At 41.2% G+C, this 23,320-nt stretch overlaps 3 protein-coding genes across 3 annotated transcripts; 1 reads left to right on the top strand and 2 right to left on the bottom strand.

Moving 5' to 3' along the window:
- Positions 1–256: 256 nt before the first annotated feature.
- wee2 (WEE2 oocyte meiosis inhibiting kinase) lies at positions 257–5,787 on the bottom strand. The gene is made up of 11 exons (XM_084733919.1): positions 5,462–5,787; positions 5,138–5,346; positions 4,785–4,842; positions 4,242–4,411; positions 4,000–4,121; positions 3,041–3,187; positions 2,845–2,949; positions 2,426–2,511; positions 1,368–1,538; positions 1,070–1,218; positions 257–775 (listed from the first exon to the last, which is right to left on the bottom strand). Exons 1-11 carry the CDS (start codon positions 5,759–5,761, stop codon positions 610–612), a joined length of 1,683 nt encoding a protein of 560 aa, XP_084590045.1. The 5' UTR covers positions 5,762–5,787; the 3' UTR covers positions 257–609.
- A 2,298-nt stretch (positions 5,788–8,085) lies between these two features.
- On the top strand, positions 8,086–17,075 carry dennd11 (DENN domain containing 11). The gene is made up of 9 exons (XM_084734833.1): positions 8,086–8,718; positions 10,096–10,195; positions 10,318–10,476; positions 11,937–12,090; positions 12,209–12,347; positions 13,343–13,474; positions 13,571–13,721; positions 13,994–14,062; positions 14,330–17,075. Exons 1-9 carry the CDS (start codon positions 8,319–8,321, stop codon positions 14,523–14,525), a joined length of 1,500 nt encoding a protein of 499 aa, XP_084590959.1. The 5' UTR covers positions 8,086–8,318; the 3' UTR covers positions 14,526–17,075.
- A 1,275-nt stretch (positions 17,076–18,350) lies between these two features.
- On the bottom strand, positions 18,351–23,118 carry agk (acylglycerol kinase). Its single transcript, XM_084734208.1, has 14 exons — positions 22,854–23,118; positions 22,735–22,774; positions 22,546–22,625; positions 22,386–22,461; positions 22,175–22,300; positions 21,963–22,057; positions 21,455–21,524; positions 21,232–21,311; positions 21,085–21,142; positions 19,988–20,135; positions 19,366–19,463; positions 19,175–19,245; positions 18,965–19,049; positions 18,351–18,856 (listed from the first exon to the last, which is right to left on the bottom strand). The coding sequence occupies exons 1-14, from the start codon at positions 22,961–22,963 to the stop codon at positions 18,722–18,724; spliced, it is 1,272 nt and encodes a 423-aa protein (XP_084590334.1). The 5' UTR covers positions 22,964–23,118; the 3' UTR covers positions 18,351–18,721.
- Positions 23,119–23,320: the final 202 nt, after the last annotated feature.

Here is a 23,320-nt window from a genome sequence, read left to right as displayed (position 1 = left end):
ATTTCAAGTGTGCTTGGGTTCCCACTGGTGGCTTCGCTGCAATAACACAAGTGGTCATGGGGAAAAAAATGTAGGTAAGGCTGAGTGGCAGTCCCTACTCACTGTTCTGTATACTGTGCAGTCATAGAGCTGGCTGCAGTTATAGATAAGAGCAACACACTAGTGGAAAGTCCCTGCTGTGGCTTTGTCCAACAGCTTTTTGGATCACATACCACTGAGACAAAGGAGAAATAAAAAAAAAACAAAAAACATCTAATAAAATGCTTAAAATGTTTATTTACAGTTAAAAAAAACCAAAAACAGGTTAACCCTTTGGTTAAATACATAGCTCTGCAGCAGTTTCAAGCTGTTAATAACTTGAAAAGTCAGATTAGTTCTTTAAAAACACACACAAGTTCTCCAGTCCTTCAGTTAAACTGTGTCCACTCAGGAGACTCATTGTGGATTTTCCATCCAGTTGATTCCATCAGTATCAAGCAAAGCTGTGTAGGGAATCATGTCACGCTGTCTTCTCATAAACACATGCAACAGTTTTTATCACAGTCTTATTGCTGAAGGAGTCACACTGCATCACAGCAAAAAGGACACATGTGGGCCTCGCAGTGTCCATCAGACTCCACCCCCTGGGCAACCAAAGCTCATGGATCGCGCAGTCTTCCTACCAACGAGCCTCCTTCCTGTTCTGGTTAGAGACCCCAGTTTAGCTGGGGGTTCCAACCCAGGAGAGAGGTTCTGCTTGGGTGACAAAGCTGCCTGACGAGCCTCCTGGAGCTCTCTGTGGAGAAAATGGAAATTAGTGAATGCTTTTAACTTAAGAGAAAGTACTACAAGGACTTTTTAACTGGTTATGAAGTGGTCTGAATTTAATGCTGTAAGCAATAATTACAAGACCATCAGCAAGAACAGCTATAGTTCTATAAATATAATAAAACAAATATAATTTAATCTGTGAAAACACTACCACAAACACAACGGGTGCCTCCAAAATCAACACAATATGAAAGTTCCTTGTAGGTGCTTTAAATTAAATGAAAGTCTGGGCACGGATATCTTTATTTTATTTTCTTACTTTTCAAGCATGGCCGTCCTGAATTTCTCTACATTGAGCTCTCTGCGTAGCTGAGCAGTTAGCCTCCCAGTCCTCTCCTCCCTCAAGACTGTATGCTTGCAAAGCTCCCTGGCAGATGGACGTTTAGTCAGGTCTGGATCCAGCAACGACTGACACAATGGGGGAAAAAAAAGGAAATTTTAGTAAGCTGGGTTATAAACGAGAATGAATTTCAGCGATCAGTCAAATCTGGTAAAATTATGTTGGATTTAAATATTCAATTAACATTACAAACACATCATCCCAGAAATATAAGTACCTGAAGAAGGCTTCTAAAAGGAGATGATAGCTTCTGTGGCAGTTTGGGGAGCTGCCCCTCTCTGAGTCTGTGCCACTCGTCACCATTTTGAGGCAGAGGAGGAGCACCGGCTGCGAGCAGCACCGTAAGGCCCAGAGCAAAGATGTCTGCCTTGGGGAGGTTGCTGTAATCCTGGGGAGCAAAGAGACAACTGAAATGAACACTAATAATCACACAAATACAAATGGAAATGTAATTTTTTTCCATTTAAACATATAGTAAGGTGCAACCTGACCACACAGTCTCTGTTCGGATCTCGTCATGCCTCGACATGGATGAAAGAATGCCATCTTCAACATAACCTTTCCAAGACTGAGCTCAGTAAGAAATCAGTATCCAGCTCAAATCAACCCAGCTCACACCAACAAAGTCTGCCCAAAACTTGGCTGTCATGACTGATGACCAACTAACCATCAAGGTCTATCGCTCAAATCCTGCCAATTTTTCCTGTACAACATCAGGAAGATCAGACCTCATCTCTCTGAACATGCAACACAACTCCTGATACAGGCTCTCATTATATTCTGCATTGATTACTGCAACTCCTTATGGCAGGCCTCCCCGCATGTATGTTCAAACCTCTGCAGATGATCCAGAACACTGGTTTTCAACCAGACCAAAACAGCACATCACACGTCACCCCACTGTTAAGATCGCTCCAGTGGCTTCCAGCTGCTGCTCGCATCAAATTCAAAACCCTGACACTTGCGTACAAGGCACCTGATACAACCACCACAACAGGGCCATAGGTCACTAGCCAGACTCTTCGCTTTTGTAGTTCCCTGGTGGTGGAATGAGTTACCAAACTCTGTTCGATCCTCTCAGTCTTTAAGACTAAAGACCCAGTTCTTTCGTGAACACGTCTGTGCTTGACTGACTGCGAAATATATTAGTGAAAAAGGCAGGCAGGCACCCACATCCTATCTCGAAATGTGTGTCGCTTTGGATAAAAGCTTCTGCTAAATTAAAGTGTAACCAAACAAAAACCCAAGACTACTTTCCCTTTCATGCATTTTTACCTCATGCAGGACCTCACTGGCCAGAAAGCGGCTGTCCCCTTCCTCAACTTGAGGATTATTAGTTGATGTCACATGACCCAGATCCCCTGCAGAAAACAAGAATCATATTTGACAGGAAACAAACATTTAAAGCCACTACAACAAACTTTCATATTGTGTTGATTTTGGAGGCCCAGGTGGACAAAAGTGATATTGTTTCCACCTCAATAACCACAAAATATATACACAGGTTGTTTCATCTGATTCCAAGGAGAGCAGACATTAAGAACAACTACATAGAAATCGCCAATCTTCTCACAGATGGCCTCATTTGCTTATAAAAGTCATGTAGAGGCAACAGCATTAAACCGAGCATAACCAGTTAAACACTCATTGTAGTAGCTTTAAGGCAGCTGTGTATCCAACAGGTAATACAATACCAATTTTGTAAATGACTCCAGCTGAAGTGCTTCCGTCGTCTTCCTCCTCACTCTCCCCTTCACCTCCAGCACTTGTGCTGGGACGCTGGCAAATGAATATGTTACCTGCAAGCAGTTGAAACAAGGCAGGTCTTTAAAGGGCCGAGAGAGTTTAGGTTGAAGATCTAAGAAATGCAAACTGCTTGATGAGATGTACTTGGTTTGATATCCAGGTGTACGAGGGCTGAGTTGTGGATGTATTTCAGCCCCATAGACACTTGTAAGAGCAGATCTTTCAACTCGGCCTCAGAAAATAGCACACCCTGCACCTCCTTCTTCACTATGGCATCATTGAGACTTCCACCTAGAATACACACAGTGAAAATTCAGTCAGTGTTGATGGCAAATGTAATCAACTGAAGCAATAAATTCCTCAGTGCATGCCATAATGACTAAGACAGCTATGTTCTCCGGCTTACTGGCAGAGCCTACATGGTCCGGGATACATTGTGCGCAAGCTTCTGACGCCCACATTGTCATGTATCACCATCCAGCCTATTGCCATTACTTTGCTGGACAAAATAGTGTTACATGATGAAATAAAAATACTAATCTAGCATGTCCCATGGTTACCCAGAGGCAGAGACTAGAAATTTCTTCTTCCTGAACACCAACAACATCCCTTTGATACCACTGGATGCAGAAGAACAGCAGATTTTGCAGCAAGGGAACTCACTGAGGATATTATTTACCATCAACACTGACTGGACATCACATGGAAAGGGCTGAATTTTCCTTTAAAAGGGTCGGTGTGTAGGATTGATTGGCCTCTACTGGTGACCTTGCAAATTGCAAACACTTCGTCTTATGCTCCCCCTCTAAGCATGTAGGAGAACATACGATGGCCATGAAATGGAGGCAAAAACGGGGAAGGCCCTTTCTCAAGCCAGTGCTTGGTTTGTCCATTCTGTGCTACTGTAGCAACATGACACCCTGCCCGCTCATTCTAAGGTAACAAAAAAACAACAATTCTTATGTTCAGGTGATTATGCACGAATGAAAATGTACTTATGAATATTATATTCAATTTCTGCCAATAAAATCCCTTTAAGAATTTTATACACTGGATCATTAAGTCTTCCTTAACTGTGCTTTTGACATTCAGGAAAAACTTACCATCACAGTATTCATTCTGAATAATCATGTGATCATCTTCTGCCCATGCTGAATAATAGCGAACAACATGTGGATGATGCCCAAGAACAGCATGCGCGTACACCTCCTTTAGTGCCAGCTGCCTGAGAAGACATAAAAGTCAGGCGCAGATAAATTTGATCATTTCAGGGACACACACACACACACACACACAAAAAAGTGGACTGATTCATCCCTGCCATAGAGGTGACATGCTGACTCACTCATTGGCAGAGCCTGCCAGGGGTCGGCGGGAGCGTTTTATGGCATACAAGCAACCATCCAGCCTCTTCACACACTTGTAAACTGCCCCAAACTCGCCCACGCCAATGCACTCCAGCTCCAGGAACTCACTCTCATAACGTGACAGCATGAGGGCTTGGACAGCTCGTCTCTGCCAGATAACAGACGTATGGGCTTGTGGTTAAATCAAAAGAAATTTCTAAAGGAGGAACACACGTCACAAAGCTCAGAATCTTGAGTTTCATTACAGCTAGGAGAAGCTGGGTTTTTCTTTTTATGTGTCACCAAATATGGTTGTACTTCCACAAGAAAGGGTTGAACTGACAGCTTTTGTTTTTTTTTTTTTTCTGTGAAGGAGATTCCTTAGCGAAATCCCGGAAGTAGGTTTGGCAGCATGTAATTTTGGACAAAACAAGAAGTGAGGAGGCGGCTGAAGATGACAAAGCCTTGTGATGAAATCATATCAGAGGCATCTGAGAGGGAGGGTTGCATGCACCAGAAAGCACTGATAAAAATAGTTGTACCTTTGGTGGGAGAAAGGCTTCATCATCCTCCTCAGATGACGTTAGGCTGTGTTTCAACCTGAAACGTAAAACAGGGCCTTTAGACCTTAATATACTCTGAACAAAACTGCATCAATAAGGGATTAAAAAGTCAGGCCTATGTGTACAGGCACTAAAAACAGATGGATGGAGAATCTGAAATGGCTCTTGAGACACCTACACCATCATACATGTGGACTAATTTCCTTGTGACGCAGGATGATTTAAATCACACATTTGGGCAATTTTCCAAACATTAAATAAATGCTGATCTGTAAGTGAAAATTCTGAAGATATTCTGTGTTTTCTACCCATACCTGTAAAGCAACAGTTACCTGCGTCCATAATCATCATCGTCATCACTCCTACAGCTACTCCTCCACTGCAGCTCACAGTTCCTGCGGACTGTGTCAGGGGTGAAAGGATTGACATTGACAGAAGGTGCGTGGCTGTGGTTAGCACCAGCAGATGTGAAGCGCAGCGTCCTCTGATGACGACTTATCTTAGTGCTGGAGCAAGGCTGGGACGACTTCGATAGTAAGCTCTAAAAAGGGGAAAAAAGAGAAATGAAATTCTTCCCAGTGAAGTTAAATTTATTTGACTGTGACAAATCATCCAGGACCACAGCGGGCACACTAAGGTCTGAATTATTCCCCCACCTTTGGCGTGCTGGGGGAGTCACAGAGCCTCAGTTTTCTCCAGGAAGCGTAAGGTATGGGGCTGGTGCACTGTCCAGGGGAAGATAAGGTGTTGCTTCTACTGCGGTGGCGCTGCACTGTGGGCGTCCTGCATGCAGAGCTGGGACTGTGGATCCTGGGGCTACGGATCCTGGGACTACGGATCCTGGGACTACAGATCCTGGGAGTGCAGTCATCGGAGCTGTTGTCACTGCTGCTCCCCTCCTCTCCACAGCTAGTGAAGTCCAGCTGCTGGCTGATTCCATCAAACAATGTCGCCATGCTTGGGGCCTGAGTTTTGGCAAAGGTTTCCTTTAAAATGGTTAATCCTGTATTTGACTGCCCTTGGAGAGCAAAATACCATATTTAATTTGAAATTGATGTTATGCATGAGATCAGACCTATTCAACTGGTGCCTGCCTTTAATAATCTCAATCCCTTTGACCCTTTGATTATTTATCAATTTGAAAAAAGTAAGTTACTGTGATTTTAGTTAAATAACCTGCTAACATTCTAAGTTAATAGGTGTTTACATTGTTTATTAGAAGATCATCATTTTATTCATAGGCCAGTTAGTCCATTCAATGGTTACGTCTGTTGAAAAGCTCAGAGACACTTATTTTGCATATAATGTACATAATGTTTCTTTTCCAATTGTGGAAACTAATAAAGTGCAAACTGGGGAAAAAGGCTCTTTTTTCACATTTAAATTCCTAGCTATAAAGATCAGTCACAGGAAATGTAAATATACAGCCCCTTGACACTTTATTATATGGAAGAGCTCACTGTACTTTATTCAAGTCTGTCACGTCTAAAAAAGTAACTGAATAGGCCTGCATAAAATTATTAGGCCACTTTAGGAAGACAGTGGAGATGAACAACAACAACAACAACAACAACAACAACAACAACAACAATAATAATAATAATAATTTGACTCTCTCAGTCTCTAAACCAGTAGGTCAAGATATGTCAAGTATGATATAAAGTCAATCCTGGCTCACTGTTGACTTTCACTCCTATAAATTAATCAATAATTGAACATTTTGGACCGTTTATGTTTTTAAGACGCCCTCCACAAAAAAATCACGTAGGAACATTGAAAGCAGCGCGGCAGTAAAGGTGTAATGTCATTTCCAGAATTATCAGAAAGTTCAACAGAAACTCCACATAGTGCGTCGTGAACACATCTGAATGTACATAAAGTCTGACTAATAATGTTTATCATTTATACTCACGAACAAGTCCCCTTCCGCACTCCCACGCTTAAACTTCGCGCCGTGTATGCAAATAACTTCCTGTTTAAATAAACTACACCACCGGGTTAACACACCTAGCCCTCTGATTGGCTGAATTGATCATGACCCACACAAATGGCTTTAAAATGGCCTTATACAGGATTACTATAAATCTTTTCCCAAAATGATTCATTGAACAGCAGAATTACAAACAACAAGGCGGAGGAGAAAATAAATGTATTATTTATTATTGTATTTAGTTTGAACATTTCCAAATGCAAAAGTATTAAATTCATATTCAGCTTGTGCTGATAGCCTACTGAAATAACTCCTAAATGATATAACATAAATAATACAGAAAATAAAGTTAAAACTTAAATTAAATGCATAACTGTCTTCAGTCTGAATTCAAGGTTAATACATTCCGGATCTATTAATTCGTAAAACTGCACATTTCAGCAGTTCTCTTGCAGATTTTAAACAGATGCACTTCAGGGACTTACAGTTGAAACTCATTTTTGAAAAAGCATTGCAAATGTGTTGGGTTTTCATCAGTTTGGCTTTGTGTGTATAACATTTTGCCATTATAAGATCAGCAGATTTTCACATTTCTGTTTCGTTACCAGTCCAAACATTACATCCAAACGTGATTTGAACATAACAGACATTTCTCTTTGTTTGAAGCGAACGATTCTTCCATTTGTTTACAAAATAATGGGGAGTAACAACAAGCGGAGAAAACATGACACATCAATATCTGAATTGCAAAATGAACATTTGTTAAAAGGATATCAGGCCCATTCAGCTGGGCTGGATCAGTTCCTTTTACGATCTAATTCCAGCCCTTTGATCATTTATTAATATGAAAATCACTATATGACTGTCATTTTTAAAAACATGTATTTATTTACATAATTGCATTTGCATTTATTAGAAGTTCATCATTTTATTCGTAGGATAATTAGTCCATGAATTGGTTATGTTCTATATGTATATACTAAATATGTATATACTAAATGATTATGTACTTTTATAATATAAAAAGTTTTAACACGGACTGTTTAAGCAGAGTGAATTTAGGAGAGTAAACTAAATTAATGAAGATGTTAAATGCAAGATTCTTTTCCAATTGTTAAAACGAATAAAGTGGAAACAATGTATTGTTTTACACATTTTAATGTCCAACTTTACAAGTAATAATGAAATAGGCTTGATATATATCAATAATTAATTTTAAATGAATTTCTTCAACTTTGGGTAATATGGGGTAAGGTAAGAAAAATAGCCCATAACCAAAATTAGGTCATTCTATTAAATATTAACGTAGACACGTGGGCGGAAGTCAGCGACGTCATCAAAACAGTGAGACAGAAAGAGGGAGACATAGGGAGGCACAGGGAGAGCCAGCAGCCCGTCAGTGGATGTGACACGCTTACAAATACACAGAAAACAAGCAGAGAGCCGAGCAGCAGGAAATCATGATCCGGCTCCCGCAGCGTGTTTAGTGCGCTCGATTCAACAGGACAGCGGACTTTTCTGATATTTTTCTCCCTTCCCGAGTCCTCGGAGCCCGAAGCAGCAGCACCAGCACCACCACCACCATGGTGAAGCAGTCGGACCGAGCCCCACTGCTGGACTGGGAGGAGATCCCACCGCCCGATCCGAACCAGGCGGCCCCGCCACCGCCGCCCTCTCAGCCGCGAGATGAAAACGCAACGCCGGAGAAAAGTTCGCAGCCCGCGGTTGGTACTGGGTGGAGCAGCGGCAGTAGCACCACCGCCATCACCTGCAGTCCGACGAAGAGTGTAACAGCTGTTGTTGCCAGCGGGGACGGAAGCCCGGGCCGCCCGCGAACAGTCCTCTGTGGGCACGGCTGGGATCGCCCACAGCCTCTCGGTACAGATCGCAATGTTCCTTTCCCCGGCCTGTCGGTGAGGGATCAGTGGGAGGAAAAGGACCAGATCGTGGCTGTGTTTGTGGTTACCTTTGATACAAGATCGGGTGAGCAATCAGATTGTTGCATGAGCAATTGTAATTTTATTTGTAACAGTTGTGAACTAGAACACCTGAAGGATTTCCTTAAATTATATTTTGTTACCTTTGAATGCAAATCTCTTTCTGATGTGCTTCAGTGCATTATACTGAGTCATGGAGGTGAAGGGTGTATGCTGCTGTCAGCCCCGGTGGGGCTGTCAAACATCTGAAATGTCAAGACCCAAATAAATATATTCATAATCAATCCGCTGTGCTGAATAACCCTTAAATAAGAATAATTTTGGTGGTTCAACCCTTCCAAAAGAAATTAACTTTTAAGTCAAAATTTATTTGTATAGCCTAATATCAGAAATAACAGTTTGCTTCGTTGGGTTTTACAGTCTGTACAGTGTGACACCTGCAGACTCTTGAAAGAGTAAGGAAAAAGCTTCCCCCACAAAACCCTTTTAAATGGGGAAAAAACAGAAAGGGGCCTCAGGGAGAACCACTGTGGAGGGATCCCCCCGCCCAGGACGGACAGTTGTGCAGTAGATGTTGCATGCACAGAACAGAGCAGCAAAATCACATTAAATACAGATTTTGTTGACAGAATTTGTGACACACGAAATTGTGAAATATATATAAAGAATGTGGATCCAGGAGGACGCTGGACAACTTCAGGTGTCGCCCGTGGAACCTGTGCCATATGAACTTTCTGGTCTGGCTTTCCAGTTTTTTGCAAGCTGTCAGACATGCTGTACTGAATGCTGGTGTTGAGTGACTGGAGCCCAACCTGTAAATAAAAGGAAAACCATCCTATTGGATGTTGTATATAATTTAATCATTTAGCATCTATAGTTAAAAATCCAAGATATACAATCAAAAGTTCAAAACAAGACCAGGGTGTCAGTTCTTCATATATGGAAGAGGTCACTGTACATAAGGGCTCTGCACTGGCTAAAATCTGGTAATATGATACGTGTCATGACACAGGATTCTGTTTAATGAGATGCAATGCTGTAAGCAAGGTGATACATCACAGAAGTTTAATTTCATGCAATCAGAACAGTGAAAATAGAACAATGCTGCTGTCTTGCAGTTGGGGGTTTAACAAATGTAGGCGTGCCACAAATCTTTGCATGTATCACAATATCATGTTACTGTGTTTTTGAGAATTGATATAGTATTACCAAACATGATATCACGATTGTCAAGTGTATTGGTATTTCCTTAGAGCCCTACTGTAAAGATAGTTACAGTAGCTGAGTCAGTGCTTTCTCATTGTCTCTGACCTCTTGCTTCTACATGACTGACATGCAGAATAAGAGGAAGCAGCAGCAGTCAGGGTGAAAGTAGAGTGTGGGAAGTAACTTTGTGGTTTTGTTTTCTGCGTGTGAATTTCAGGGAATATGGTGGAGTGGTGCCTGCCTCACGACATCAACCTAGACGGAGTTGAGTTCAAGTCGATGGCCAGCGGCTCCCACAGGATCACCAATGATTTCATGTGCGTACTCCCACACGCTCCCACCAATCAACAAGCGCAAAATCTTCCATCTTTAGAGGAGCACGGGTCGGAAATCTGCCACTCTGTATTTACTCTTCCTCTCTGTTCTGCTCCTTCGATAGATATTTCCGTAAAGGTTGTTACTTTGGGCTGGCCTGTTTTGCAAACATGCCTGTGGAGAGTGAGCTTGAGCGAGGAGCGAGGATGAAGTCTGTGGGAATCCTGTCGCCCTCCTACACACTGCTTTACCGCTACATGCACTTCCTGGAGAACCAAGTCAGGTGAGACGTGCTGCATGTTGTGCAAGTCTCTTTCTTCCTTTGTCACATGTGCACCACCCGATCTGTATTCTGTTTACCTTGTGTGTTTCTCGCACAAGCATGTTTGCAGGTTTCTCTTTATGTGCCTACCTCCTCTATGCGCTTCTTTGTTAAATTTTTTTTTCTCATCTATTAAACATGAACCCAGAGTCCCAGTTATAGCTATCGTCACAGGAGCCCATTTACATGCAGTTTTTGTATGAAGTCGGGGCACAGAAGTGGAAGAGGCCTTGACAGCCTCTCTTCTCTTCAGTAGCTCTGCTCTTCTGCTTCAGTCCTCACACGAAAAGCTTATCTCCTCATTGACTATGTATAAATGTTTGACACAGCCACAGTCAGCTCAGATTACAGCCAAATACAAGTTCATCTAAATGGAGCGGCGTCATCTAGTTTATGTGTGGTTACTGTGGCCTTGTTTACACTTGCTCTGCAGCAGTGAACAGATGCCCTATGTGGTATCAGAAATATGTTGAGCATGAGCTGATGTGGTCAACCAAATAGGAAAGTGGTGTTTATGTAATGCGAGTGGCCTCAGATTATCCCACAATGCAATTTAAAGGTGAAATATGAAACACCCTTGCAATCAAAAATGGGTACTGTGGACCAAATTCAAAATATTGCGAGTTTCCCCAGACTCAAAGCTCATGCAGCTTGCAGGGAAAACATTATACTTTGACAGTGACAAGTGACGGCGAGTCCTACGCTGTAAGTTGATCAACTCTCAGTTGCCTGTTGATTTAAAGCCAAGCCCGTTATCCTGATAAACAAAAGCCCACTGCTCAGAAAATACACACTCTGGAGTTTGAGTTCAGTGACTCACTGTCAGATTCCATTAACGTTCTGCTCAATGTAATTTGCTCAATTTTATAAACATCTACTCCCCCTAAAAAATTATTCATGATTTCTCACGACTCATAAGTAGACACTAACTTATTTGCCAAACCTGAACTGCCAAACTGTCAAACTGCTGACTGTTGTGTTGTTGTGAGAGTAACTGGTATTTCAATTTACCGTGTCGCCTTAATCTCTGATGACTTATCCTGTCATTTTATGACTTGGTACAGTAAATATATTACATCTTTCTCCTTTAAGGACAGGTGACACAGTCTGTAATCTTACACTCTAGATGACCTAAATAGTGTCTGATAGTGAATACACAATTGTTCTACACAGGCTTGTAATTACAGGCTATAACAGATTGAGATTTAGAGAATAATTTCAGATATAAGCTACAGAATTTGTGTTAATTATTGTTAAATATCTTGGATTTTGCAGCATGAGCTACAAGCATAGTGTACAGATCATGAATATGCGCATGTGATTTGTTTAAATACACTTAAGCGAGCTTAATCTGCTTAATTACACAAATCTGAAAAGACTTGTATTATTTGTCTTTTTCTCCTTCCATTATTGCTTTGTAGACACCAGTTACAGTGTCCAGGCCAGTATTCTCCGCTGGAGGCTTTCTATGAGGACAAGAAGGCCGTTCTTCCCCCGACAGGAAATGGTCTGGTTACCGCTTGCCCAACCTGGAGTGTCACCACCATCAACCGCTGCATGCATCCAGAAATGAAGGTCTGAAAGCAGCAGAACACATTTATATTGTCTAGGATAGTACGTTTGCTCAGTTAGAAAACAAGAACAAGAAAAAAATACCTAACATATTTGTCCCTTTTTTCTTTACTCCCTGCAGATCACTCACCCAGCTGGCTGCATGTCCCAGTTCATCCAGTTTTTCGGGGAGCAAATAATGGTCCTGTGGAAGTTTGCCCTGCTTAGGAAACGTCTCCTCATCTTCTCCCCTCCACCTGTAGGTGTCGTCTGCTACAGGGGTGAGCGGCTCCAACAGATGCTCACACACACACACACACACACACACACACACACACACACACACACACACACACACACACACACACACACACACACACCCTTTCAACTGCTATGACTGTAGTTAAGGGATAATTTGTATTTTTTGAAGTGGGGTTGTATGAGGTGCTTATCCATAACCAGTTGATCAGAACTATAGTAGATGCCGATCAGCAAACCTCCGGCTTAGAGACACAGCAATAGTAGAGGTGTGGAACACTAAGCGATGTAATGCTGTGGACAGGATCTGCTGGAAAATGTATTTTAGCCACTTAAAAAAAATCTATATCAGCTTAAGTGTATGCTATATTTAGAAGTTTTCCACCACTTCACCTTACAGTCTAACAGCCTTTTCTGACAGGATACTGCTGTTATACATATAAGCCAAATATCACCCTCTCCAACCCAACCAGATTCCATTTGCAAAATCAGTAATTTTACCATGCAGAACACCAGAGTTGCCGCTCTACCGCTGCATCGGTAAGTTAGTTTGTTTGTGTGATTGTGTGACTTCTGTATTTTAAAAGCTTAGTTTGGAGTCACCAAAATCACACACAATAACACAAACTAACAAATTGATTGAGCAGCTCTCATGTTCTGCGAGGTACAGTTTCTGTTTTTGTAAAAGGAGTCTGGTTGAGCCAGAGAGAGTGATATTTGGCTTGTTCAGCTTCCGTGCCCTTACTCCTTTCTGCTTCTCCAAGCTAGGGGCAAGTCGACCAGCATCCACTGTAGATAATACACTGACTATAGATGAGTACCTCAAACAAACCCACTTTAAATGAATTATACCTTTAACTGCCTCATTTCTGTGGTTGTAGCATAGATTCTGTCCTTGATTTTCTCTAACAAAAACAACCCAGGATGTAGTAAATCTACAAAATTTGCCACCTAAGTGAGGTCTTTTATTTTCCATTTTCGTGGAGAAGTTTAATCCACTGTTCTTGTGCTCCCTCAGTGTATTGCTGTTGCTGCCTCGCCAACGTCTCTTTACCTGGAATCGGCGTCTCTGTGCCTGAATTACGGCCTTTCTTTTACATCAACATAGCTGACATCACTGCCCTGGAAACAGAGATGTCGTATGTGGCCTGTGAGTGAAGCCTTACTGCATGTAAACTGACCACTATTTGAAATCTATGGAGATGTTCCCCTATATGTGAGCATGCTTTCCTCTTTCATTCCAAAGGCACCACAGAGAAGATTTTCGAGGAGAAGAAAGATCTGTACGACGTCTACATTGATAACCAGAATGTGAAAACACACAGAAGCCATTTGCAGCCATTGCTCCGACTGAATGCAGCAGATAAGGAGAAGTACAGGAAACTGAGTGAACAGAGGTACGCTACACGCCGTGAAACACTGCAAAACAGCATCTTTTTTCTTGACAAATTATTTGATTTTTGATTATAATACAAGCATCATAATTTTTGAAAATGAACTTGTTCAGTTAAAAAAATGCAGAAAAATAAACATGAACACTGATAAATACTGTCCAATGAGGTTTTGCTGATTTTCAAGGAAAATTATTGAGTCGACCACCAAAATAAGAGGCCCGAAGATCATATTTTTCAAATTTCGTGATGATTAATGATAACTTTTTTTTCCCCAGGCAAATGTTGCTGTACTCTCAGGAGGTGGATGGAGACTGCACTTCAAATGAAGAGGATCTTTTCATTCTGTGAGTCCTTGACTAACATATTCACATCTGCTGCTTAACTCATGACAGGCAGTAGCACTGCAATCTGCAGATGCAGTTTTTATCATTGTAAAATGATATTGAGGACCAAAGTGTGATGCCAGAGATGCTCACAAGTCATTTGTTGCAAGTCCAAGTCAAGATTCAAGTCCAGACAAGTTTTAAATCTTTGTGTAATGCAAAGTAAGTGTGACATGTCACAGACTCGACTCCCAGTCTCTGATGCAGCTGTCTTTAATCTCATCCCAGGTTCTTCATGGAGCTAAATAACCGCATCTTTCAGACCCTGTCCGAGGTAGCAGGGAGCGTTGATCCCACCCTCACCGCTGAGCACGTGAGGGCCATGGGGCTGGATCCCCAGGGTGATCGCGCCTTCCTCATCGACCTGCTGGAGGTGTACGGTATTGACGTCACGCTGGTCATAGACAACCTCTGCTGCCCCTGAGGCCCCCCTTCTGTCTGGGAAACTCGGAATGCCACTGGATATTTGTGCCTTCAAGGCCCCCTCTACACACACACACACACACACACACACACACACACACACACATACACACACAAAGACACTAAAGACACTGCCTCCAACCTGGGACTTCCATCTGTTGCCTGCTGTCCCCTCCTGGGTGTCTGTTTTTCCCTCTGTGTGTGTCTCATCTGACCTGAGGCGACTGTTTCCAACCAGTGTGCATGATGAGGACACTTGGTTCACTGGTCCACGGTGGCTGATAAAACACCTGCCATGCAGACAGTGACATTTGGCAGCAGTGTGTTTGTACAGCCAATCACAGCTTTCCGTCATGTTTTTGTCAGAAATATTTGTTTGCGTGTTCTTACTTGACTTAAATTCCGGCCTCTGTGGCCGTGGCTGAAGCACTGGATAAAATTCTATAAGTCTTGATCATTTCTGGTCATCTCAGCAGGATGATTGGTTGTTCTCCACTCCACCCATCACGAGGAAGAAGTCACTGAAACATTCATAATCCTGCAGCTTTGATTCGCCTGGAGAAAAGGTTCATATTATGTGGATGAGTTTTTACTGCTGGAGATGAATCTGTGCGCTTCAGAAACACTATAGGAGATTCTGCTTCTACATTATGTGCTCCAAATTCAAAGAAAACAGTACAGCTGATTACGTTTTTGACCATTTCATTCACCTTTCAAAAAGGAAGCAATAGGATTCTGTGTGTTAGCTGAAATTACCAGCCTTTTTGACATATCTGCTTTTTTTAAAAACTTTTTTTTTCCACAACTGAAAGTGAGTTCTGAGGTGAAATATGTGTTGATCGAGTGTGATGTCCTCTTTTTATAATAGTAATGGTTCATTAATATGAAGCTGATTCACAGGACGAGAAGGGAAAAGCTGTAAAATACTTTGTTCACTTTAATGCACCTTCAACACAACAAAGATTTGATGATGTGTCTCTGTGTTTGATCACAAGGCATTTTGTGTTTCATGTTTTACTTTCATACTGTACATCGTGATCAGCTGAGGTTCTTGAATTGTCGATGAATGTGACTCTGTAACACAACTTATCATGAATGCTGCACCACGTCCACCACTGGACTATTTCCTGATGCACACGGTGATCATGCTTAACTGTACTTTTTAGTTTTTAATGCTATATTTATAACTTACAGTCTGAGCCAGCAAGTGGTTATGGAGTGGAGGGTTTTCTTGTGTATATTGTATATTGTACTGTTTTATTTACTCAAACCAGAGGCTGCTTCATCAGTGGAAGGTAATAGATCTTCTGCTGAATGAAGAGTCCTTGATGGAACCGTTCGTAGTTTCCTTGTTGATCAGCTTCAGAGAGATCCTCTCTCTGCTCCTCTGTGTCCTCGACAAAGATCTCTTTGTGGTTTTTGGAGATGCAGCGTTGGTCACAGTGAGGGCTGAGCAGAAGCTTTAACTCCTCCTCCACGGGCAGATTCATGGAGTCTGTTCCAGCTGAGGGGTTTTCTCTCGGCCTTTTCATCACAGTCCCATTGAGTGAATCCAGCTCTGGAGATGGGCCAACTGTGTCTTTTGAATTTCCCTGGCACTTTGGTTTAGTTCATCCGTCACATTGCCAATCAGTGATAATTTGTTCCATGTTGGAACACATGTGGCTGATGCTCGCCTTGTTTAAATTTGGAGTAATTGTTCTCAACCTTCTCATGCCCCCCCTTCCAACAATGCAGGCGAAAACACCAAGTAATTTCTAAAAAACTTGCATTTCTAATTCTGTGGTGTACAAATATTCATTTCATTTTCATTGTCACATGCCAGAAATGATCTTTCAGGGCTGATCCCCAGGTTGAGAACTGATGATCCTTACAGCCTGTACTGTTTTGACTTGACCCATCCCCAAAGATGTTTTCTGGGTTGGTTAAAACATTTAAAAAAAGTGCCCTCATTATTGTATTTGAAAAAGAAGGGCACTTAAGCGTTTTGTTGTTTAAATGGGGCCTTAAAGAAATGTGATTTTCTCAAACTTAACCGACTCATTTCTGTATCTGTGTCAACAGTATTTGCTGAAAGATTAAGTACATCGTTCCTACTGACTGACCTTAATGTCTCCAGTGAAACCTGTTGACTCTGACTGGTAGCTGTATACTCTTGCCTCCGACGGTGTTTGCTTTACAGGTGTATGTTAAACGTAAAAGGGAATGTACACAACACACACCACTGTATAAAATGCCTTCTTTGTGGAGCCATTCACAAATGTGTACCAGCATTAGCTAAATGAGTTGTTTGTTTTGTACAATGTGTCACTCTACTGAATGTCAAAGACAGCAAAAGTATTGCACACATGCAGCAACACATCCAAGTAGTGTTTCATTCTTGGTTATAATGTAAATCAAGAGTATTCACAGAAAAATAAGTCTTCAACTTTACTAATGTGAAACACTGTAACAGATGTCAGTAAATGTACACCTGAACTCAATAGCATGAGCAACTGTTAATTCCACTGTACTGCCATTGTAAAACAATAAAACATTGATACAGTTTAAATGTTATCTAATCTTCTGCATGGCGATTTTCCTGCGCTCCTTCTTTCTCCCCCTGACCAAGAGCGCCACTTTCAGTGCTTTCTAAGGCACACAACAACTTTCAGGATGATCTGGACAAGACGCCTTTGTGATGCAAGTAATAGTAGCATGAGCACAGTGTAAAAAGTATGCATTCTGCATTCGAAAGTTCTTGAGTGAAAGTTCATAAGTATTACCAGCAATTTAAAATACTTTAAGTATGAAAAGGGAAAGTACTCTTTGCGGAAAAAATGACACAGAGGGTTGCATTATTATTTGATCTCTATTTAATCTCATTTAACCATTTTATTTAGTTGAGATGGAGCCATTTTTAACTACTTTATATACTGATAATTTAAAAGGGCACAAATCAGTGGTATAATGTCTTCTGTGACTCTAAAGGAGCTACTCAAAGTCTAAAAGAATAACCCTGATGACATCACCCTGATGACATCACCAGTTATTTTGTCTGCATTGGATTTGAGACTCGAATGCTTTAACAGAAATCCTGTGTTACAAACTGGGAGTGTAGGGTTTGAAAGAAGTGACCATTGAGGCAGACAAGTAGGGTTAAATTAAAATTAAACAAAAAATTAAACAAGCCATTTGTACTTTGGGGAATGTGGGATTCAGCACCTTCAGACCTTGACCCATATTAGGGACTAAAAGTCAGAATATCTCAACCTCTGCTGCTCCATTTTTGACCATTCTTTTGTTTAATGTCTCCTGTGAATCCCCCAAATATATGGAAGTCCAAACTACATCACCGGGGTACCCCTAGGACAATGCACTATGTTCACATATGTTAAAATTGTTGGTCTTTCTATAATTACAATATAAATGTGCTCTAGTACTCCCTTAAAAGTCTGTTCCACCCCAGTTAGGACAGCCAAAATAACAGTGAAAGCCTCCCTTTGTCTTTTCCCGAACAACCAAATATAAGAGGACCGTGATGCATCCACTTGCTTAATCCTGCAAATCTGTGCTGTCTACACCATCTGTCAGATCAGACCCAGCCTCACCAGGGAGTCTGCCAAACTCCTGGTCTAAAATCTTGGCTCCTTTGCAACACATTCAGAATATTGCAGCATGTCTGTATTCTTTCTTGTTCATTCACCTATATATCTCCAACCTATGCTTACTCTGCTGGGCCCCCGTCTCTTCTCACCTGCAGCCCTCCCAACAAGTGCCTGTGCTCCTTATCTAAACTATCTGCTAAATGCTTCCATACTAAAATGTCAAACTGCTATAAACACACTTTGTGTTGAATTGGACAGATATTATTTTTATTGACGAAGATCAAGTGTGAGGGCAGTAGTAAACCATCCAGTAAACATTAAGTTCATTTGTAAGACAAGCTATACATGGATTATTGGCTTAAAGATACAAAGCCTTGGTCCTTTACATACGACATGTAATAGAATCCTCCTCATAATTGTTTAAACTGATGTTTACATGTAGTAAAACAGGCTGGTCAAACCAAAAGTACTTCAGAATCCTTCCAGCCGGCAAAGCAGTTTCCAAAATGGCCTCAGAGTTTAATTGCATCTGCTTCTTTTGCGATTCTCTGCAGTTAAGTTTTTGTCTTGCTGTTCTTGTCTCCTTTATGGTTTTACTTTTTTTTTCCCCTCACTGCATCTGTGCGAGGAGCTGCTCTCTGCGCTCTGCACTGATGAAGAAGCGTAGTTTCCGTGGCAACAGCCTCACCTCCACAGGCATGGCCTCATACTCCTCGTTGTCGATGTTGTAGAAGCCACCGGCGCCCTGTGGGGTCAGGACATAAAGTCCAATGTCAGTATACTGAGCTGTGCAAAGTAAGCAGATCTGTATTAGCACATAAAATAATTCTGATCACTTAAAAGGATTTCTGACCTCTGGCAGCTGTAGCCGGCAAGCACTGGCTTCCAGTTTTGTAGATGTTTTAGTGAATATTGTCGGGTCTTCTTCTTTTTTAGTTCTATAATGAACATTTACATTCTTTTACTTCAATTTAGGTAAACATGAACTTCGATATTATGCGTATCATCCTCGACAGTGTTCTCTCTTTGCAGCAGACTGATTAAAAAAAGTGAAACTACAAACCCAACAGTTATGAACTCGCCCACGGTGAAGTCGTCCGGTTCTGCACAGATCATCAGGGAGTCATGTATGCGCTGTGAGTTCAAATAAACAGAAAAAACATATAAAATGTCAGATCAAGTCGGCATTCAAGTGCTCTGGATTTTATAAGAGCATGTATATGGTTTTATAACTAGAATTATTTCTGGACTGACCGTCTTCACTGGGTTTTTGTTGTGCGTTTGAATAAACAGCTCTAACGTCGACAGCTGCTGCTCCTTCCACACCTCTGGCTCTTCCACTTTAGGAGGCTCTGAGCACACACACACACACCAAAACACAAGTCACAATATTTTTCTGTTGGGATTTTGACTCATTTATCCATGAACGGGAGCAGCCATACATCACGTCCCTGTCTTCAGAACGACCACGCCCCAAAATAAACAGCAAAATAAAGTGTCTTAACAAAATAAAAAATGACAGAAATACCTGAGGATTCAATAAGGTAGTTGTGTTTGTCCACGTTGATGGAGACGACTAAAAGGACCCCTATTACTTTATTTTTTTCTATGTAATGATGCAAATCATTGATTGACAAAGACAGAGCTTAACTGTTTACCAAACTGGCTGGACTGACTGGATAGAATTTGGGCTCCTTCTAGCTTCACAGTAATATGGTTTTCTTCTTTTATGTGTTTGAACTAGAAAAGACCTTGGAATTTTTATTAACCATCAGTCAAATTAAAGTGGTTATTTTCACCAAAAAAAAGACCGTCGGCATGACGACTGCTCTCATCCATGCTGTGATCCAAGTATCAACACAATAACACACACTACCTTCAACAGGAGGGTTCCAGTAGTTTTTCAGCCTGCAGACGATGCGGTAGAGCAGGTTGGGTCGAGGCGGCTTCTGAGGGGGCAGGTCAGGGGGCCGAAGGCTGGGAGCCAAATAGGACACTGTGACATCCCGGACTAGTGGCCACTCCTGAGAGATTTTCAACAGTGTAAAATTAAAATACGGCAACAGCTACAGAATTATAACAGTCAATGGTGACAGCTATACCCTCATGATATCTACTTTACAAAGTAGAGGACTCATTCAGTGAGATGATGTGTTTTACTGAGGCTGCCGACTCCTTAGATTTTGCACAGATATTCAAAATCTTTTGCCAAAATAACACAATATATTTTCAAGTAACATTCAGAAATCATAAAAAATATATTTTTGTGAGAATGTTAAACTTCTATAGTACCATTCAGACCAGTACAAAGTACTAAGATTACCCTGAAACCTGCACTTTCACTTCCAGTTCTTTCCAGGTTAAAGCTCACACAAGGAACTTTCATTTTGTGTTGATTTTGGAGGCTCATGTCAACAAAAGTAGTAGTGTTTCCACGACCATAATCACAAAATATCATGTCAAAAATAAAATGATCTACATAAAAATTTCCTCCTAGTTCTATTTAAATTGCTAATGCATGACTCACTCACACTTTGTCTGTGAAAATACAAACAAAGGCTCATTTCATCTAATTTCAAAGAGAATCTGACCCGGTGGCGGCCATTGAAAATAAGTATAACAGTCTTATTGTGGATGGTCTCGTTTGCTTATGTAGGTCATTTAGAGGCATCATTGTTAAATTGAGACTATTTCATGACCAGTTAAAAACTATGTGCAGTACTTTTAACAGGTGTGGAAGATACAGTGACAAAATACAATGATCAATCAAGCACTTCATGGTAGTAGAAAATTTCAATACATATCAAGGACACTTCATTTGAAAGAAAATGTACTTGGCAAAAAAAAAAATGTTTTTTTCAGGGTGGTAGGTGACATCTTTAGAATATAAGATATTTTATAAAAACCAGCGCTGGCTCAATATATTGAATATACTTGTTCAAGCTTGTTAAAAGAAAAAAAATATAGCCTTACCCGTAGTGTACTAAACCAATGTGCTGCATTTGTCTTCAGCGGTCCAAGGTACCAGTATCTATAAGGAAATATGGTTAATTATTCCTTTGTACAGGGAATTATGTCATGGTTTGCCCATAATTACACTCTCTGATTGTGTAATCTTACTTGCTGATTGTTGCAGCCACATCTCTAAACGCACCCCAACGTAGTCCCACCAGAGCAAAGACCGGCTGCTCTTTCTCCCCCTAGAAACAAACACAAACAAACTTAAGTTCCTGTCAAAGGGCTGACGCATAATATCTCACTGCACTGCAAACATGAATCAACAATCTTACACGACGACAACGTGTGAAATTATTTTAGGTTCATAACTTTCAAAGTTTCTCACTTTGATTTGTAGCACATCCAGAGGTACAGTTTCCCCCTTCAGGATAGACAGTGTTGCTGATGTGATGTCTCTGAAAATTTTAGAAAGGTGGAAAAATTAGCTTAAATTGTGAGGCACAACCAACACACAGTTTATCATGGGATTATGTGATAAAAAAAAATCTGGATTTTTACAGGGAAAATTCAGCATATTTCATATGGATGTCCAGTCAGGGTTCAAGGTAAATGTTTTCAACTGAAGTATTTAATTTCTCAGTGCATGTTATACTGATCAATAACGCTCCTGCTTGCAGAGCCATGCTGGCAGTGACTACATGTGCCAGAATGCACTGCACCCCAGCCTCTGATGCCCATGTTGTCATTTATCACCACCCTAGTCTATAGCTAGTACTTTCTTGCCCAAAAGCACAGCGTTGGGTGACAAAAATACTCATCTACTCTTCTGACTGGACATCCACATGAAAAGTGCTTCAGATTAAATTTAAGAATAATACTGATAAGACACTTACTTGACCTTGTTGTCACTGAGGAGGTGAAGACTTGGACTGAGGGAATTATGAGAGCCCAGTGGAATGAATCCAATCGGTATTTTACTGATTGTGTCCTGTAGTCACACAACATCCATCAGTGACTTTGTTTTAAGAAAAGTTTGAATTAAACTGGCATCATCTGATTTTGCCATTAAACAGAAACCAATGCCTGAAAACTGTGTGACACCTACTTGATCCGGCCTTCGCAGTAAACCTGTGACGACTTCTTGCAAGGTGCCATCCCCTCCAGCCACGATCAGCATGTCTGTCTGTTCCATGAGCTCCATCAGTTTTTTTGCCTGGCCTTCATAATCTGTCTGTGGATGAATATATAATCATGACATCACACAATGAGATTTCTACCAGCAGTGATGGATTCTGCAGGAAAAAGGCCAAGCATACCTTTACTATTGTAATCTCCACACCAGCCAGGTGTAAAATAGGAGCGGCATTCTTTTCAAACAGTTTGTTGGCTTTCCTGGGGAAGATTGAGAGAGGATGATGGAAATATATGTAAGCCCAGACGTTTGACTGAGATGTTTTGAGATTCCTGTCTTCTTACCCACTGCAAGCTGCAGGGTTCAGGATCACTGTTGCCTTCCTCAGCTGCTCCTGTGGTGCTATCTGTTGACGCCCAAATTCCTAAGAGAGATTATGTTGATGATTAGGACTAATATGTACTTGAAGAAGGTTAGTTTAGTTTGTGATGTCTTTACTGGTACTGTATGCGCGAAAATAAGTGATGTCTTACCCTGGCCATTAGACAAGCCTCTCTCCGCAGGACATTGTCACTGATAAGACACAAAAAGACATAGTGACAGACCTGTATTCTATCTAATCCGTCGAAACACCATAACCTGAGATACTCACCAGTGTTTACCATACAGCCAGTAGCCCCCGTAAGACAGGACGCACACAGCAAATGTGGACTTCTTCCAGTGATTCCGCAGAGTCCGAAACACTTTCACAACCCGAGCCATGGTTTAGATTAAAATGTCCCCAAACCCTCTAGTTTAATGTGGTACTACATGTAACAAGGTTTTACAATCATGAATGACATATTTCCATCCCAGCGGTCACGGACCCACAACTGTCAAACAGCGTGGACATATTGGTGCAACGTCAAAACAGCACGGACCAACACAGGGCGGAACTAATGTTCCTGACACATATGGTCCATTAAAGCCTTTCAGTGGAAATATTGCTTTATTACAGTTTCATTAAAAAAATAACATTTGAAAGAGAACAGAATGTGTAAAAACTAAAATTCAAACCCAAAAGAAATGTAGCTAAATTACTTTTTGAGTTATTCTGCAGTGATAAACTACAATTCCCAT

The sequence above is a fragment of the Lutjanus erythropterus genome, chromosome 13, assembly GCF_056507025.1.
Source record: "Lutjanus erythropterus isolate fLutEry1 chromosome 13, fLutEry1.hap2, whole genome shotgun sequence".
NCBI classification, from domain to species: Eukaryota; Metazoa; Chordata; class Actinopteri; order Lutjaniformes; family Lutjanidae; genus Lutjanus; species Lutjanus erythropterus.
This window is presented reverse-complemented; position numbering and strand designations above follow the sequence as displayed.